The sequence below is a fragment of the Suncus etruscus genome, chromosome 2 (assembly GCF_024139225.1).
Source record: "Suncus etruscus isolate mSunEtr1 chromosome 2, mSunEtr1.pri.cur, whole genome shotgun sequence".
Taxonomy (NCBI): Eukaryota; Metazoa; Chordata; class Mammalia; order Eulipotyphla; family Soricidae; genus Suncus; species Suncus etruscus.
Genome location: NC_064849.1, coordinates 140,074,891 through 140,095,213, shown reverse-complemented (window position 1 = coordinate 140,095,213; position 20,323 = coordinate 140,074,891). Strand labels below are relative to the sequence as shown.

Sequence of the window (20,323 nt, the reverse complement as noted above, 5' to 3'; positions counted from 1 at the left end):
TATTTTGTTTATCCTAAACGCACATAATAATCTGACACTCTTCATATAGCACTACCAACAAAGTGGATTAATTCCCATCAAAACATTGTCAAAACAAGAAAATCCACAGGGTTTCAAAATAGGAAAGGATGCGAGCAGTAAGTAATCCTGTTTCCTATTTCCCTGCTAAGGTACACAGCTGACATGGGAGTTCTGCAGGTCAAGGACTGAGCATGACCATGACCAGGAGGGAGCGGGGGAGCTTCCATGCAACCATATTATCCAGGCAAAGTCCCCTTGAGGAAGGGATACATTTTTCCTATTTATTGTGCCCAAATCAGGTAACTCTTTGTGATCTGTTTTATACTAGGAAAACTAATGTTTTACACTAGGAACTACTGCCTTTTACACAGCTCAAAAAGATGACATATGAGTAACAGGGGTTCTAGCTAGAATATAATTAATCAAGAAAGGTGGGACATGTACAAATAGGAGAGTGTGTTCATCAGTATGGGAAAAGTCACGATAAAATATTCTGAACATACTAAAGAGTGTGTTGACTAGAATTTTTTTGGGTAACTAATAAAACAGTTGTTGAAATAAAGTTCAATGCTACATAAAATATGCATTTTATAGAGGTATAAAGGTGCCCGAAGTCAGAAGAAGACTTAGAGAACATCTAAGGAAACAGAGCAGGAATATAAAATGGAATAGAAAGAAAGCTAACATATTGATAGATCCGTATTAGAGCTGTTTCCGTCTTACCAAAGCTGCTCTGTGAGCCTATGACTTATTAGTCATCTAGGGATTGTTTGGATATTCACCTGACTCAATCCAGATGAAACAGGCAATGGTTGAAAATGAGTAAAGTCATTATTCTTTCGAGTGTGTGTGATACTTTATAAAAAAAAAAATAGTCACAGAAAAATGGTCAAATAACACATATTAGCTTTTCGCACTAAATTAAATTGCTACTGATGAAACTAGGGCAATTCTCAGTAAGAGTTCTTTGAAGAAAGAAAAGTAAAAATGATTTTTACCTAATTGATGAATAAAGGTTAAGTATAGATGGATTTTGCCCTCGATTTACCAGATTGGCAGAGAACAATCATTGCTTACATATAGATACCCTGTAAGGAAATAAGTTTCCTTTTCTACTGTAATAGTTACATTTATAAGTTTTAAATATATACAAGTGATATCAGCAACACCATAGATCTATGTAATATATTTTGTTTGTTAAATATATATCATTTCAACTTCCTTCTCTTTTTTTTTTTTTTTTTTTTTTTTTTGGTTTTTGGTTTTTGGACCACACCCAGCGGTGCTCAGGATTACACCTGGTTATTTGCTCAGAAATAGCTCTGGCAGGCACGGAGGACCATATGGGACGTCAAATTCCTTCTCTTTTATTCTTGTGTTTGTTTCTTGTTTTTGGTGGATGGGGGATTCTCCATTTCCCCCAATTTTATTCCAGGGCCTCAGATCAATATTACTTGGCTCAGTAGAGCAGTTCTTGAACCCTAAGGAAGTCATAACATTCAGGGGATCAAACTCTGAGACTTGACTGAACTGAGGAAAGCATGTGGGTCTCTCCCATTTGAACTCTCTGCCTGACCCTTCAATTCAAGTTCTACTTAAAAAACATGGTGCACTGGGGCCGGGCGGTGGCGCTAAAGGTAAGGTGCCTGCCTTACCTGCGCTAGCCTAGGACGGACCGCGGTTCGATCCCCCGGCATCCCATATGGTCCCCCAAGCAAGGAGCGACTTCTGAGCGCATAGCCAGGAGTAACCCCTGAGCGTCACCAGGTGTGGCCCAAAAACCAAAAAAAAAAAAAAAAACATGGTGCATCAATGGAGAAAAACTGAAAGCCTTTCCTCTAAATTCTGGCACAAGACAAGGCTGTCCTCTCTCACCACTCCTATTCAACATAGCACTGGAAGTACTTGCTGTAGCGATCAGGCAAGAAAAAGATATCAAGCGAATCCAGATAGGAAAGGAAGAAGTCAAGCTCTCGCTGTTTGCAGATGACATGATACTCTACCTAGAAAAACCTAAAGTCTCTACGAAAAAGCTTCTAGAAAAAATAGACTCATATAGTAAGGTGTCAGGCTACAAAATTAACACACAAAAATCAATGGCCTTTCTATACACCAATAGTAATAAGGAAGAAATGGACATTAAGAAAACAACCCACATGTCAACTAACAGGACTGAAAAAGTCAGTAAACGAAGTGAATGACAAAATGGATAAGCTCTGGGACAGGGTATCAGAAGCTGAGAATAGACTTGGTGCTGTGGAAGATGAGATACATAACAATTCCATACAGCAGGAGAGATTGGACAAAAAACTTAAAGCAAATGAGCAGACAATGGAAAAATTAGTCAAAGAATGGGAACAGACGAAAATAGAAGTCTATGATAAGATCAACAGAAACAACTTAAGAATCATTGGAGTCCCAGAGACCCAGGAAGAAAATTTCCAGGAAGAATCAATGGTCAAGAACATCATTAAAGAGAAACTTCCAGAGCTAAAGAATATATGTGATCAAATCCTGCATGCCCGAAGAGTACCAACCAAAAGAGACCCCAGAAAAACCACCCCAAGACACATCCTAGTCACAATGACAAATCCCACAGATAGAGACAGAATTCTGAAAACAGCAAGATCAAAAGGGGAAATCATGTTCAAGCAAGCTTCCCTGAGATTTACAGCAGACCTGTCACCAGAAACGCTCAATGCCAGAAAGCAGTGGTGGGATATTGTGACAAGACTGAATGAAATGAATGCTTCACCCAGAATACTATACCCAGCAAAACTCACTTTCCGGTTTGATGGAAGAATACATGGTTTCACAGACAAAAAACAGCTCAGAAACTTCACAGACACAAAACCAGTCTTAAGAGAAAAACTGAAAGACCTAATCTAAGACAAGACTACCCAAAAGACACACCAAATTTTGAAATAAAGATGGCGTTAAATCCCAGGACAATTCTTTCTCTCAACGTCAATGGACTAAATGCACCAGTTAAGAGACACAGAGTGGCTAAATGGATCAAAAAACTCAATCCAACCTTCTGCTGCCTACAAGAAACGCACCTGAATAGTCAGAACAAACATAGACTCAAAATAAAAGGCTGGAGAAAGTTATCCAAGCAAACAACACCCATAAAAAAGCTGGAGTGGCCATACTAATATCAGATAATGCAAACTTTATACTCAGGAAGGTTGTAAGGGACAAAGACGGACATTTTATATTAATCAAGGGGTACGTAGAGCAGGAAGAATTCACTCTCCTAAACATATATGCACCGAATGAGGGGCCAGCAAAATATTTAATACAACTGTTGACAAATCTGAAAAATAATATCAACAACAACACAATAATTGTGGGGGACCTTAACACGGCTTTGTCAACACTGGACAGGTCAACCAGACTGAAACCCAACAAGAATATACTAGACCTGAGGAGAGAAATGGAAGAAAGAGGCCTAGTGGATATATATAGGACACTCCATCCCCAGAAACCTGGATACACATTCTTCTCCAATGTACATGGGACATTCTCCAGGATAGACTACATGCTGGCACATAAAACATACCTCCATAAGATCAAGAGGATAGAAATTTTGCAGACTACCTTCGCTGACCACAAGGCTCTGAAATTATTTGTGAACTCCAAAGGGACTCAGAAGAAACACTTTAACACCTGGAAGTTAAACAGCCTCATGCTCAATAACCAGTGGGTCCGAGATGAAATCAAGGAGGAAATAAAAAGGTTCCTGGAAACAAATGACAATAAAGACACAAACTCTCAGAACTTATGGGACACAGCAAAAGCAGTACTGAGAGGAAAATTTATAGCTTTGCAAGCACACATCAGGAAGGAAGAAGGAGCTTACCTGAGTAGCTTAATGACACAGCTAATAGAACTAGAAAATGCTCAACAAAAGGACCCAAGAACAGGAAGACAGAAGGAAATAACAAAGCTGAGAGCAGAAATCAACGAAGTGGAAACTCAAAAAACAATCCGAAAGATCAACGAAAGCAGAAGTTGGTTCTTTGAAAAAATAAACAAGATTGATAGACCACTGGCAAACCTAACAAAGAAAGAGAGAGAGAGAAACTTGATAACTCGTATCAGGAATGAAAAAGGAGAGATCACTACTGATATGACAGAGATTCAAAGGGTAATCAGAAACTACTTTGAAAAACTCTACGCCACTAAAAATGAGAACCTGGAAGAAATGGATAAATTCTTGGACTCTTATAATCTTCCACGGTTGAAGGAAGAGGATGTAGCATATCTAAACACCCCCATCACCATTGATGAAATTAAAACAGTAATCAAATGTCTGCCGAAAAACAAAAGCCCAGGTCCAGATGGATTCACTAATGAATTCTATCAAACTTTCCAAGAGGAACTACTGCCAATCTTGGCAAGACTCTTTCATGAAATTGAACAAACAGAAACACTTCCAAATAGCTTTTATGAAGCCAACATCACCTTGATACCTAAACCAGACAGAGACGCTACCAAAAAAGAAAATTACAGACCAATATCACTGATGAATGCAGATGCAAAGATCCTCAACAAAATCCTGGCAAATAGGATTCAATGCCTCATTAAGAAGATCATCCACTACGATCAAGTAGGTTTCATCCCAGGAATGCAAGGCTGGTTTAACATCCGTAAATCTATCAACATAATACACAACATCAATAACAAGAAAAATAAAAACCACATGATCATATCAATAGATGCAGAGAAAGCATTTGATAAGGTCCAACACCCATTCTTGATCAAAACTCTCAGCAAGATGGGAATGGAGGGAACCTTTCTCAATATAGTGAAGGCCATCTACCACAAGCCAGTGGCAAATATTATCCTCAATGGAGAAAAACTGAAAGCCTTCCCTCTAAATTCTGGCACAAGACAAGGCTGTCCTCTCTCACCACTCCTATTCAACATAGCACTGGAAGTACTTGCTATAGCGATTAGGCAAGAAAAGGATATCAAGGGAATCCAGATAGGAAAGGAAGAAGTCAAGCTCTCACTGTTTGCAGATGACATGATACTCTACTTAGAAAACCCTAAAGACTCTATCAAAAAGCTTCTAGAAACAATAGACTCATATAGCAAGGTGGCAGGCTACAAAATTAACACACAAAAATCAATGGCCTTTCTATACACCAACAGTAATAAAGAAGAAATGGACATTAAGAAAACAACCCCATTCACAATAGTACCACACAAACTCAAATATCTTGGAATCAACTTGACTAAATATGTGAAGGACCTATACAAAGAAAACTATAAAACTCTGCTCCAAGAAATAAGAGAGGACACACGGAAATGGAAACACATACCCTGCTCATGGATTGGCAGGATTAACATCATCAAAATGTCAATACTCCCCAAGGCATTATACAGATTTAATGCCATCCCTCTAAAGATACCCATGACATTCTTCAAAGAAGTGGATCAGACACTTTTGAAATTCATTTGGAACAATAAACACCCTCGAATAGCTAAAGCAATCATTGGGAAAAAGAATATGGGAGGAATTACTTTTCCCAACTTTAAACTGTACTACAAAGCAACAGTTATCAAAACAGCATGGTATTGGAATAAGGATAGGTCCTCAGATCAGTGGAATAGGCTTGAATACTCAGAAAATGTTCCCCAGACGTACAACCATCTAATTTTTGATAAAGGAGCAGGAAATCCTAAATGGAGCAGGGAAAGCCTCTTCAACAAGTGGTGTTGGCACAATTGGATAGCCACTTGCAAAAAATTAAACTTAGACCCCCAGCTAACATCATGTACAAAGGTAAAATCCAAATGGATTAAAGACCTCGATATCAGCCCCAAAACCATAAGATATATAGAACAGCACATAGGCAAAACACTACAGGACATTACAGGCATCTTCAAGGAGGAAACTGCACTCTCCAAGCAAGTGAAAGCAGAGATTAACAGATGGGAATATATTAAGCTGAGAAGCTTCTGCACCTCAAAGGAAATAGTGCCCAGGATACAAGAGCCACCCACTGAGTGGGAGAAACTATTCACCCAATACCCATCAGATAAGGGGCTAATCTCCAAAATATACAAGGCACTGACAGAACTTTACAAGAAAAAAACATCTAACCCCATCAAAAAATGGGGAGAAGAAATGAACAGACACTTTGACAAAGAAGAAATACGCATGGCCAAAAGACACATGAAAAAATGTTCCACATCACTAATCATCAGGGAGATGCAAATCAAAACAACGATGAGATACCACCTCACACCCCAGAGAATGGCACACATCACAAAGAATGAGAATAAACAGTGTTGGCGGGGATGTGGAGAGAAAGGAACTCTTATCCACTGCTGGTGGGAATGCTGTCTAGTTCAACCTTTATGGAAAGCGATATGGAGATTCCTCCAAAAACTGGAAATCGAGCTCCCATACGATCCAGCTATACCACTCCTAGGAATATACCCTAGGAACACAAAAATACAATACAAAAACCCCTTCCTTACACCTATATTCATTGCAGCTCTATTTACCATAGCAAGACTCTGGAAACAACCAAGATGCCCTTCAACAGATGAATGGCTAAAGAAACTGTGGTACATATACACAATGGAATATTATGCAGCTGTCAGGAGAGATGAAGTCATGAAATTTTCCTATACATGGATGTACATGGAATCTATTATGCTGAGTGAAATAAGTCAGAGAGAGAGAGAAAAACGCAGAATGGTCTCACTCATCTATGGGTTTTAAGAAAAATGAAAGACACCCTTGTAATAATAATTTTCAGACACAAAAGAGAAAAGAGCTGGAAGTTCCAGCTCACCTCAGGAAGCTCACCACAAAGAGTGATGAGTTTAGTTAGAGAAATAACTACATTTTGAACTGTCCTAATATTGAGAATGTATGAGGGAAATGTAGAGCCTGTTTAGGGTACAGGCGGGGGTTGGGTGGGGAGGAGGGTGATTTGGGACTTGGGTGATGGGAATGTTGCACTGGTGATGGGTGGTGTTCCTTTTATGACTGAAACCCAAACACAATCATGTATGTAATCAAGGTGTTTAAATAAAAAAAAAATTAAAAAAAAAAAAAAAAAAAAAGAATTAAATATCTGGTGACATTTTACAAACATCTTAAATTTGGGAATAAACATCACCAGAAATACTAAGAAAAATAATATTTTAATTTGAAAATTAACTGGGGCAAGACTCTGAAAATTGGAACATGCATATTCTTTTCCACACTTCTGTGTGGTAAATGGAAAAGATAGTTTTTGGCAGATTTGGAAATGACATACTGGAAAAATAAGCTATGATGAAACAAATTAAAATATTCAAAATAATACAATGGTATTCAAAATCTAGAGTTTATATAAAGGAGTAACTCAGGAAAATTAAAGAGTCTGCATCTAGAGGACAAGTTAGGGTCTTTCTATATGATTATCCAGATGAAAAGGGGAATTTACCTCAGCAGATCATAAGTAATTATTTAGTTCTTTCCTCCACTGTTTTCTGTTGGTAGGCAAAGCTGATATCTCATCACTGTTTTTAAGTGCATTATAGTTTTTGGGTGAGGTAATAAATGTTTATGTTTCATTTGTTTATTTGAGTCCATAGTCTTTCTGTCTTGAACTGTCTGGTCTGAGATTTAGTTTTTATGCAACTAACTAATCTTAATTTGCTTTGCTTATTATTTGCGAACAGCAAATCCATCATAGGGAAAGTTGAGATTTGTAAAAAGTGTTTTCACATTTCCTTGCTGCTAGGGTCAGAAGGGTATTTAAGTAAGCATTAGAACAGCACCTTTTGGGGCTGGAGAGATAGCATGGAGGTAAGGTGTTTGTCTTTCATGCAGAAGGTCATTGATTCGAATCCCGACATCCCATATGGTCTCCAGAGCCTGCCAGGAGCGATTTCTGAGCGAGGAGCCAGGAGTAACCCCTGAGTGCTGCCGGGTGAGTGACCCAAAAATCACAAAAAATAAAAATAAAAAAAGAACAGCACCTTTTAAGTTTCTCACTTGGTTTAGGCTAAAGTAGAAGCCAAAAGTGCCTTTGGCAGAGACTGAGACATTTGTAACTTCTATATATTAGAGAATTATCATCAGTTTTCTTATATAATATTTAACATTCTTTAGATCAGTTAACTTTCATGAAAACAAACAAACAAAAAAAAAGAATCCAGGTATTTCTCAATGATTATTCCAAAAGCTCTCAAAAATATCAACTTGAAGAAGTCTCATTAAAATGCAAACATTATTTTCAAGATGCTTGATTTCATTCTTTCATCCTGACAGCAGTAAGATTTTAATTAGAGCAAGAAAGGGGTCTAAATCTTTTCTGAGTTTCTGAGTCCAGTGACCCAACAACCATGGTGAAGGGCTTTGACACTCTCGTGTCAGTGATAGTCCAGCAACTTTGACCAAAGCATAAATTTTAACATTATGTTACTATGTTACCTCGATAATAAAATTTTAATTTTAAATATGCATGTATTAAATTGAAAATGCTATTTGGTTTGATAGGTAAAGTATGAACATCTGAGATCCCAGGTAGCTTTCTGCCTTTTCAACTCATTTTTTTTTAAAAATCATCTTACAAAAGAGAAGTTATGACTACTTTTTTCCAAAAAAGTTCATGATTCAGAACCTCAGGAAATCCTAATATCAAAAATTAGACACAAAAAACTAACACATGTTTCAGGGTGCTTATATTAAGACATTTCTATTTATTTAAGAAACAGGTTATAAAAATTGAGAGATACTAATAAATAAAATTCTACTGATTCAATTCAGACTAAATAACAAATTCAGCTATTTGAAGGATATGCAAAACAAGATTAATTTATAGCTAGCAGTTGTAGTCCATAAATCTGTTTAAAAGAGACTTAATTTTTATTTACCACAAAGAATAAAAGTGCTGCATAATTTAAATTCATAATGCTATATTACTAAAAAAAATTCAAAATAGAAAAAAGTCCATATTTGTAAAGATGAAAATTTGTAAAAATGAAAATGCACTTTAGATTGATCTGAAGTTCATGCAATTACTATAGAACTTCCAATTGAAATTTAGTTATAGAATTTTTGTGTGAATTCAAGGGACAGAGAATAACTAAAGCAATTTTGAAGAACAATTTAAGTAGTCCTATTCTTTTCCATGTCAAAATTTGATATAAAGCAACAGAAATCAAGAAAATGTGATATATATGAACACATATACTGCTCAATTGAATAAAGTGGAAAGTTCAGAAATAACCTGTGTCTAAATCAAGTAATTTTCAACAGAGTTCCAAACCTGAAGAAACAGTCTTTTTAACAAATGGCGATGAGACAAAAAGCAAACAAACATCCAAGGCCTAAACACTAGAGCACTCATCTTACATATGTGTAGAACTGGGTTTGAGCCCTGAAGCCAAATAAATAAGAAAAAAACCACCCACAACAAACAATAAAATGGAATGCTTAAATCGCATCATAAAAATATTTAGCTTAAAACAAATAAAACACATTTATAAATCTTCATAACTGGGAATTTGCCATGTTTTCTTAAATGTCACAAAAAGCACAAATAACCATAGAAAAATAGATGTCATCAAGATTAAAAACTTTGCTTTAAGGGCTTTATTAAGAAAGTAAAAAAAAAATCTAAGTATGAGAGAAATATTTAGAAATCATAGATTCATTATAATTTAGTAAAAAAATTATAACTCAATGACATAAACTCAACTAACCAATTAAAAATAGGAAAAGATTCCAAAAACGTATGTCCAAGAAAATAGGCAAATAGTCAATAAGCATATGAGAATGTTAAATACTGTGAGAAATACTAACTAAACAATGAGTCACATACACACTCTATTCTAAAGATGTCCACATCCCAGTTAGTGTCTTGGTGTGAAACGGTTTCCCTGTACAGTGTATTACACTGGAATCACCAGCATCTTTGGTTCTCAGTTCTAGAACCATCACTCCTTGAGAGCACTCCATCCTAGGGTTGTCCATTTCTTTCTTAAAGGTATGCATTTCCTTTACTTTTGTCCTTTATTTCTCCCTGTGGATAATTCCACATTTTTCTTGAAATTAGCATAATAATACTTCAATAGTACTATTTACTTGGCATATATGTATATATGAAAAAAGCACAATGAATTATCATTACACATGCTTTTGGATAATCCTAACCTAAAAAGACAGATTAAAAATAAGTGTTGGCAAGAATATAAGGGATTATGAAATTAATATGCTGTTGGCAGGTAACTGAAAAAAATAAGACCCTAATACACAGCTATTGAGAATTTTAGATGGTACAGCAAAACTGGAAATGTCTAACAGCTCTTTAGAAAGCTAAAAATAGAATGACTTAACCCAGCAATTCCAATCATGTATCCCACAGCAATGCAATTTTTATTTAGATAAGAATTAGGATACATTTAAATAGTCTTCATGAGAATCAAGATATCCAATAATGCAACCATTCAATGACAGTGTTTTTCTTTACCTTATCCTTGGTGCCACTGCAATCCAATCTATTGAAGCCACTGTACAGAATGAGGCTGTCATATTCCAGAGGTGCTGCCAATGTATTATGCTTACTTACATTCCTCAGTGGCTGTTAGCTAGACCATAAAAAAACATTTAAGCAGGAATAATGCCAAGTTCTGTTTCAAACTCTGGCAAGACATTCATCTTCAAGGCCTATGTATGTGTCTCTCTAAGAAGCTACATTTTTGAAATAAGCAACATGAAATAAATTTGCCTGAAAGAGGGCAAGCAAAGATGTAGTCAGGAATCTGAGAACATTGGTGGCGACAAGGGTACACTGGTGACAGGCAGGTTACACTGGTGGTGAAATTAGTGTTGAAATAACTGTTTTCTGTCTTTGTTTTGGGGTGATATAAGACCAGTTTAATGATATTTAGCCCTCTATAGAAAATAATAAATATAATTTTAAAATAGGTTGGCTTACGATCGCGATCTACAGATGACTGGCTGATAGAACCATGACCGGGCAGTATGTATCCTGGGACCAAGAAAAAAACCCTAGACTAGTGTTTGATCTACGACCTGCACAAAAGCCATAATCTCTAATTCCAGAGGTCTGACTGAGAGAGACAGTAGCAACTGAATGGGTCTTCGGGTAATATAACAAAAGACGCTATTCCAAGCTCCATCCTAGGATCAGCTCAAAGACCAAGACCACCAACCACAGAAGACGGATTAAAATGACACTAAGGGAACAGAACTTCTAGAACCACAAAGAAATACTTCACCATAAATTCCATCCTTGACCTGAGATCTCTAGATACAGAGACCTGGTTTTACACCCAGGATGGAGCAGAAGTCATACACCACAAAAGTACCAACGGGAGAGTAAATGAACTAGAAAGGAGTCTATAGTTAATCCCATGACAATATACTCCAAGGGTGAAAAAACCCTGTATCTCTTAGGCCAAGGGATTATTTTTCGAATGACCCCAATGTTTACTGTGCCTATGCAGGAGAGGAAGAAAAAAAAAAGAGACAAAAAGCACAAAATAATCTTTTTTTTTTTTAAATCTATCTAGCTTTTGTCGATTTCTTTGATTTGGTGTGGATATTCAACTGGTTGTCTCCATTTTTATTTATTATTTCTTTCTTCTTTTCTCTTCTTCCATTTTGTGCTGTCATGTTTTTTATCTCAAGACCATGGAAAGTATGTAGTGCCTATCTTTATTGCTGTAGTGCTCACAGGATTTTTTTTTTTTAAATATGAAACGCTTCATTTTATTCGATACTTATCTTTATACTGATGTGGTATTCCACCTTCTTTTTCCCCTTCGTCTCTCAAACCGAGGATGAGAGCCTCTAGAAGGACTCCACCCATTTTCAGCATATTTGATTTTTACCCCATTTTATTACTTCTTTCCTCTTCAAACAAAACCACAAAACTTTAACTATCTAGTCCCGCCTCCCAATTAGAGGGGGATATAATGGAGGTACCATGACCGAACAGTTGAAAGATCACTAAGTAGTAAGCTAGGCACAGAAGGGACCACCCATTCTAGCAGACCTGGGGGTGAGGGTGGAGGATATGGGAGGCAGGACGGGAATGGAGGTGGAGAGAGGACATTTCAGTGGTGGGAATTCCCCTGATTCAATGTTAATATGTACCTAAAATATTGCTGTGAATGATATGTAAGCCACTATGATTACAATAAAAATTATAATTAAAAAAATAGGTTGGCTTGAGGTCCGGAGCGGTAGTGCAAGCCATAAGGCCTCTGCCTTGCACACACTAGCCTAGGTCAGACCCAGGATTCAATCCTCTGGCGTTCCATATGGTACCCCAAGCTATTTCAGAGAGCATAGCCAGGAGTAATCCCTGAATGTCACCAGGTGTGGCCGAAAAAACAAAACAAAACAAAATTACTGTGAAAGGAGAGATGGGGGAAAGATGTATCTTTTTGTTTTGATTTGGTTTTTATTTTTGGTTTTGGGGCTACACATGGCGATGCTCAAAGATGACTGCTGGCTCTACACTCAGAAATTACTCTTTGTGGTTCTTGAGGGATTCATATGAGGTTCTGGGGATTACACCCAAGTCAACCATGCACATAGGCAAAGACCTTATCCACTGTACTATCACTCTAGCACCAGAAAGGAGTACCTTTAGAAAAAAAAATTTTTTAAGAGATGCCGCAGAAAAAGAGAGAGAAGTGCTTGAAATGAAGCTCAATGGTAGAACACTTTCTATAAATGTGTGAAACTGCCAGCACCACAAAACTTAAAAAGAAAGAGTTAAAGGAGAAATATAATTTAAATAGAAAAGTTAGTATCATGGTGATTGAATAAAAGTAAAAAAAGAAAAAGATTTTAGTAGATTTGGCAAACAGCAAAAACAGTTTTAACTCATTTCCCTTCTCACACATACACATATTATCGATATGTGTTAGAGATATGTTAGAGATAATCTATAAAAGAATCAGAATTTGGGAATACCTCAATTATCTTTCAAAGTATTTCTTGAGTTTCAGTCCCAACTACAATCATGTTTGTAATCATTGTGCTTAAATAAAAAAAATTTTTTGTTGTTTTTTTGGGCCACACACGGCATTGCTCAGGGGTTACTCCTGGCTATGTGCTCAGAAATAGCTCATGGCTGGCACGGGGGACCATATGGGACACCAGGATTCGAACCAACCACCTTTGGTCCTGGATCAACTGCTTGCAAGGCAAACGCCGCTGTGCTTCCTCTCTGGGCCCAAATAAAATTATTTTAAAAGAAAAGGAAGTATTTCTTGAATAAGTGTTATGTGACTATTAATGAAATATATCCTTCACTGCCATTTGTAAAGATAAAAGGAATTTATATGACTTAACTCTATCCGGCTCTCCCATATGTTTTTACAGAAATAAAATTAATATATAACATTTTGAATTTGATGACTATAAAACAGTGAGATTACAATTAAAAGCTGACTATACCAAACTATACCAAACTAACTCTGAGAAAGGTGGCAGCTATAAGACAAGAAGTAGGAGTACACTGAGATAATTAAAATATGAACTCTTAGAGGTCAGAGAGATAGTAGTGGGCAGACCCTTGCTTGTGATCCCTTGTATAACATTTGGTCCCCTGAGTACCACCAAGAGTGATTCTGAGTACAGAACCAGGAGTGTTCCGTAAACAAAGCCAGATGTGGTTCCAAAACAAAATTAGTTAATTCATTAAAAAATGAACTCATGCTCTTTCTATCCTCTCTTGAGCTGGAGGCTAGCTCAGCTGGCATAGGGTTTGGGAAGACCCCATGTGAAATGCCTTCTCCCTAACTTGAGTGCTCTGGGAGCCTTGATAGGCCCCCAGCCTTCCCCTCTTCTGCCCCCCGGCCTCCAGGCCTTCTGGGGTGGCAGCCCAGGTGGCCAGACAAGGTGGGTGTCGGGGGGGTCCCTCCTGGATGGGGTCCCAAGCTTTCCCCGTCCTTCCCCCAGCTCTAGGGTGGGAAGGGCACAGGCTGTAGGGCGGGCAGATCCTGGCTTCTGGCTCTCTTTCTTTCCTCTCTTGAGCTGGAGGCTAGCTCTAGCTGGCATGGGGTTTGGGGAGACCCCATGTGAAAGGCCTTCTCCCTAACTTGGGTGCGCTGGGAGCTTTGATAGGCCCCCAGCCTTACCCCTTTCTGCCCCCGGCCTCCAGGCCTTCTGGGGTGGCAACCCAGGCTACCAGAAATGGTTGGTCCTAAGTTGGGGTGTGCTGAGATTTGCTCGGTTGCGCTGTTTGTCACTGGCAATTTCTGACCACTCTGCATATGGAAAACAGCACTGCATGTATTAAGAGTATTCCTTATCTTTATGTTGTTTTGCGTATCCAGAATATCCATTTTGTATTCTGCCTTTTCCCACATCCCTACAAAGCTCATTTTTAATCCTTAACTCTCTCACCCCCCCAAACATCACTAACCCACATTACTCTTTTTAACTTCAGTACTGCACAATCCTAATCACAGACCAAAGCCGTGCATTGTGTGTAACAACCCCAAACTGTTTCAAAAGACATAAAATGGACACGTATTTCTTTAGAATATTTTGTGTTTTTTCTCTGACAGCTAAAAGTCTTACTAAATATTCTCTTATACAGTGATGATTCTAACCACTTTTTATCTTCTCTTTATGAGCTGTTCAACAAGGAATTTTGGTGAAAGACTCCCCCAGGTTAATGCTTATGACTGAACCATGTCATGGGGATTATTGGACGTGTTCTTATGGCCCTCATATGCACCAATAACGCCACGTGGCATTGCTCCTTTTTTGCATAGGCACATTAAAATGGGAAAATACTATACATACAAATAAGATCCTATCTAATAGAGATTGGAACACACAAACCTTGTAGTGCAAAGGAACCTTACACCCTGAACATTGACATAACAACCTGGCACAGACCTCAGAAGAAAGGGCATTTTCCATTCACCCCTGAACCAGGGAAGCCATCCACGAAACATCCAGGTTTGTCTATAACATCACCTGGAAGCAATCCTCTACCACAGAAGACCCTACCACTGCTCAGACATCGACCTGCTCAAAAGAGACTTCCCTGGGGCCGGAGAGATAGCATGGAGGTAAGGCGTTTGCCTTTCATGCAGGAGGTCATTGGTTTGAATCCCTGCGCCCCATATGGTCCTCTGTGCCTGCCAGGAGCAATTTCTGAGCCTGGAGCCAGAAATAACCCCTGAGCACTGCCAGGTGTGACCCAAAAACCACAAAAAAAAAAAAAAAGAGACTTCCCTTAACACTGAGAAGACTTAACAACAACAATGACCTGCTTACAGGATAGGGCTTCCTGCATTGCCCTTTAATGTTGAGGTGAAACGAGAGGACGCTCCACATCCTAACTTCAATATAGGCTATGCAGATTCCAGGATCTTTAATACAGAAACATGATACCAACAACAGAGACTGTGTGAAAAGTGTGTGGGCTCTTTGGACAATGTCTTGGATTGTATGTTCTAGCTTGCCTGGAGCCTAGAGTTGGTCTTATGCCAGGAAACTTCAGGGGTAGGGTCTCTTTGTATTTAGGCCAAGGTTATTCCTTTCCATGCCCCTCATATTTTGGTGGGCCTATGCAAACAACAATTGCCACTCTAACACCGTTTTTACTGTGCTCCTTTGACTCTAATCCTTAAAAAAAAACCCACTTAAAATTTGAGGTTAACTTAAGCTAATATGCATGTACATGGAAATGTAAAAAATACTATGCCTCTAATGTTTAAGGAGTTACGTAAGTTTTATGGCTTTAGATTGCCTTGTGTGCTGTTAAGAAATATTATAATGTAAAAAAAAAAAGAAATATTATAATGTGTTACAATCTGGGGACTTGAGGTACAAAGTAATTGTACATGGATTCTGTTTTATTTATCTTTGGCTGAAAGTTCAAAGTTAAGATATCAGCAAGGGGACTTCTGAGAATTATGTTATGGGTGATTGTCCTTCCACTGTAACTTTACCTTGTCCTCTTTCTTTGCATCTTTGTTCTCATAATTAAAAATAAAAAAATTTAGAAAAAATGAACTCATGGAATCAGTAGGACAGATGCTGACATTAGACATATAAAGTTTAGAAGCTGGAGAGATAGCACAGCAGTAGGGCGTTAGCCTTGCATGCTGCTGACCCTGGAGGAACCCTGTTCGATTCCCAACATCCCATATGATCCCCCAGCCTGTCAGTGGTGATTTGAGTGCAGAGCCAGTAGTGGCCCCTGAGCGCCACTGGGTGTGACCCAAAAACCAATCAATCAACCAATCAATAAAGGTTTTTGGATGTTTGTTTTGGTTTTGATTTTGGTTTTAGGCCTCATCTGGTGACGCTCAGGGGTTACTCCTGGCTCTGTGCTCAGAAATCGCTCCTGGCTCTGGGAATCATATGGGATGCTGGGGGATCGAACCCAGGCCAGTTCTGATTCAGTGGCATGCAAGGCAAACACCCTACCGCTGTGCTATTGCTCTGGCCCAATAAAGTTTAAAAAAAAAAATATATATATATATATATGTGTGTGTGTGTGTATATATATGTATGTATGTATGTATGTCACCACAAACAGGGATGAGTTTAGTTAGAGAAATAACTATGTTTTGAACTATCCTAATAATGAGAATATACAAGGGAAATAGAAAGCCTGTCTAGAGTACAGGCGGGGTTGGGTGGGGAGGAGGGAGATTTGGGACATTGATGATGGGAATGTTGCACTGGTAATGGGTGGTGTTCTTTACGTGACTGAAACCCAAACACAATCATGTATGTAATAAAGTTGTTTAAATAAAAAAATTTAAAAAAATACTACTGTAATACTTACTTTTCCATGCTATTTTAAATTATATAAATTATATAACAATATTTATATATTGCTACTCATATTAAAAATGCCTAGCATATATCACATCTCATGGTGTCAGGAAGATAGCTCAAGCAATATTGTATATTATAGTTTCCTAGCCTTTGCGTCCTGGTGAGTTCAGGTCCCTGCATGAAATGCCTCCTATCCACGCCCTTTGGACTCCAGAGCATTGAGAATCACCAGGAGTGGCCACAGCCTCCCTTCCCTTCCAACTAGGCATTACCACCCTTCTTTGTAAAATGACCCCCTTTCTTTTGTTCTCCTTATCTTCAAAAGGACACTAACTCAAAAATAGCACACAGGAACACAAGAGAACACAGCATTCAAAATATCTCAGATCAATTCTGAACAAGAAAACTCACAGAGCAGTGCTCAGGACCTCACTAATAAATGACAGAGCTGGGACTCCCTCCATTTAGTCCTTTATTATGAGGGACATACTCAAAAGTACTCTCAATATCTGTCTTTATCATGTTTAAATTAATCAGTCCTTTACCCATTTTCCTCACGTCTTTACTCAACTAAACTCTACACTAAACCTTCACAAAGTTTTCCAAATGCCAGGAAACACAGATTAAATTTCCTACTAAGGATGACTTGTGGATCTTAATTCTAAATCCTCACATTATATTCTTAAGCTATTAATTTCTAAGAATATAGTAGATGTAGCTCATTGGTAGAGAACATGCCCCCAATATGTGAAGTCCTGGAATTAGTCCCTGACACCACAAAAATAGAACAACATTAAAAATAACCTACTTAAAAAAAACTAACCTACTTTAAAAAAAAAACTTATATTACCTATATTTAGCAAACATATAAGCTTGTTCTTAGAATTATTTAGATGTTAAAGTGACTTGTTAGTTATAATTCAATAACAGAGTATTGCTCCTAAGACAACGGTTATTTTCAGTCAACTGCCCACTAGTTCAGTGCAAAGACCCAAAGATGTGAAACTGCTCAGATGCTGCAATGCCAGGGTTACTGGCCAGCCTGAAAATGCAGGCACCTACCTCAGAGGAAGATGACTGTGTTGGGAAAAAAGCCCAAGTATACACTGCTATCTTCTGGACTCTGCATCCATAATGTTTTAAATAGAAATGAATATTATATTCATATGTATAATTAACATAATTACTTTCTTGGAAAAGATTAAGAATTCTTTCTTCATCAAACTAGCTGCATTTCATCTAGTGAAAATAATTTGAAATTCCTAGAGAAACACATCTATAGATAAATAAGAAACTAGAAGACAAGAAATAGGGAAAAAACAGTGGGATATTCTATTGATGAATTATCAATTATGACAACTTAGAAAGAAAGTTAATTGCATTTATTGTCTAGAACTTCATTGGCTTTTTCATTTTACTATCTGTACTTCAGGGGCTATGATATCAAGTAATTGCATGAAAGTTCATAATTCCTATGTATTGCTTCATCACTATGAACTAAGAACACCAATATATCCACACACTGCCACAAACACAGTAAAATATAGATAGGAATTATTATATCTATGGTTTTGCCAATAAAAAATCTCTTATGAGGAATGTTAGCTCACCCTTAAATAATTTTTCCATCAATGTGACACTCGAAATACCAGATGTAATTTTATAGTTTCCTAGCAATGATTTTTATCAGTTCACAGTTTAGCCAATGGCTTTTACTTCAAAGAGAAGTCATATACTTCAGTAAAGAAGGGAGCTTTATGAGAATAATATTCCTTTTACATCACCAGTTATAAAATGTCTCTTTAACCCTTACTCCTGTTCAACATCAAGCCAAGACAACAAAGATCAATGTCTAAGATTTGCCAATGATTCCAATGGATACTATAAAGAGGAAATAACTTCTCTACAACATTACATAAGCATAATGGCCATCCTCCACAACTGCCACATTTTTCCCATAAAACAAATAATAGCCCTGTTACTTAACTAACACAGATTTTAGTCAGTGCCTGAATTAGTATTTATATATTTTTCTTTTTTTTCACAATTGCCTTCCAGCCTTGATGTTTAAAACAAATTTTTCAATTTCTGCTGCTCTGATATAACCCAACTACAGTTGTGTTCTTTTACATGCTACAAGTTTTCAGTCATCAAATACATGAAACATTTACTTCATGTAAATATAAAAAATACACTTGAATTAGCCACTTAGTCCAAGACTGGTTTTATGAATCACATTGTTTTTTTAGCAGCAAAGGGATTCCTAAATGACTAATAAATCCTCCCTGGTGCTGGGCTATGCACATGGTTTCTTAGTTATTCTTCTAACAGAACCCAGTTCCCCAAATACTAGTCATGATTCTTTAAGCAGATGAAAGAGCCAGCTCTCACTGAGTGTAATATGACTAAGAAGACCTACAAATTGTTACCACCAAGACTTATCAAAGCTTTGCGAAAAGTTTTTGCAGAGTGTATTGAATTTATAGAACTCATGCAGAAACAAAATTTCTCTAGTATTCTCCTGGTTAGGCGCCTATTGCCTTAAAAAGTTTCATAGCTCAATCAGAGCAAGATTAAATAAGAGACACACAGAAGGACCTAAGCTCCCTTGGTGGTAGTATTATGAGAAAACAGAGCTGGTTTATTTACCTTCAAGGAAATTGATTGGGAATACTGCATATCTACATCAAGCCATGAATTTAATCTAAAAGATACCATTTCAATGACATTTGGCAAAGACCTATGCAATTAGGTATCTATCTATCTATATGTTTGTATTTATATATAGCTAATTACATGATAACAAAATAAAATAATATTAAATATGATAAATTAGTCCATTTTGTGTCCATTTATGTTACTCAGGTGCTCTTGGATGCATTTATCAGCAGATTCACAGTCATTTGTTATAAATATTTTTTTACCTAATGTTTTTAGGAGAATAGAAATCACCCTTACAAGATTTCTTTTGGATGCTCTAAATGTATATTTGACATGACAACGGCATGACTAAAAGAAACCCTTCTATTAACTAAAGGTATTTCTCACCTGCATAACCACTTAACTCACTCCTTTCCTTTCCACTTTAATTTAAGCTTATTTTACCACAGAATCACACAGTCATTAAAACTAAATGTTGTAGCTGGGAACCTAAACAAGGATGAACTCTTGTGCTATTCCAAAATGCTTCCAGTCTTGTCAGTTGGCTGAGTCCTAATGTAGCTAGGAAGAGAAATTTAAACATCTTACCATCCAGACTGTCCACGTAGCAATACACATCATAAGTTTCAAGAGGTGAGCGGAATCCATAGGTCCGAACTCCCTCTTTCCCCATCATATCTCCATAACACCCTATACGAGGGGCTCGGATGGGATACCTAAATCAATAAAAAGCTAGTAAGGATCACTTTCTTTTAACTCAAAAAGTTATATTATATATACATATATAAAGTTTATCTTTATATAATTCATATATTAGTTTATATATGTTAATCTTAT

The 20,323-nt window shown here is 37.3% G+C and overlaps 1 protein-coding gene across 2 annotated transcripts in view; it reads right to left on the bottom strand.

Moving 5' to 3' along the window:
- Positions 1–20,323, bottom strand: part of VCAN (versican) — a 108,186-nt gene that overhangs the window by 65,199 nt on the left and 22,664 nt on the right. For both annotated transcript variants that reach the window (XM_049766037.1, XM_049766036.1), the window contains exon 5: positions 20,075–20,202. In XM_049766037.1, coding sequence (XP_049621994.1) covers positions 20,075–20,202 — 128 coding nt within the window. The remainder of the gene's footprint in view (positions 1–20,074; positions 20,203–20,323) is intronic.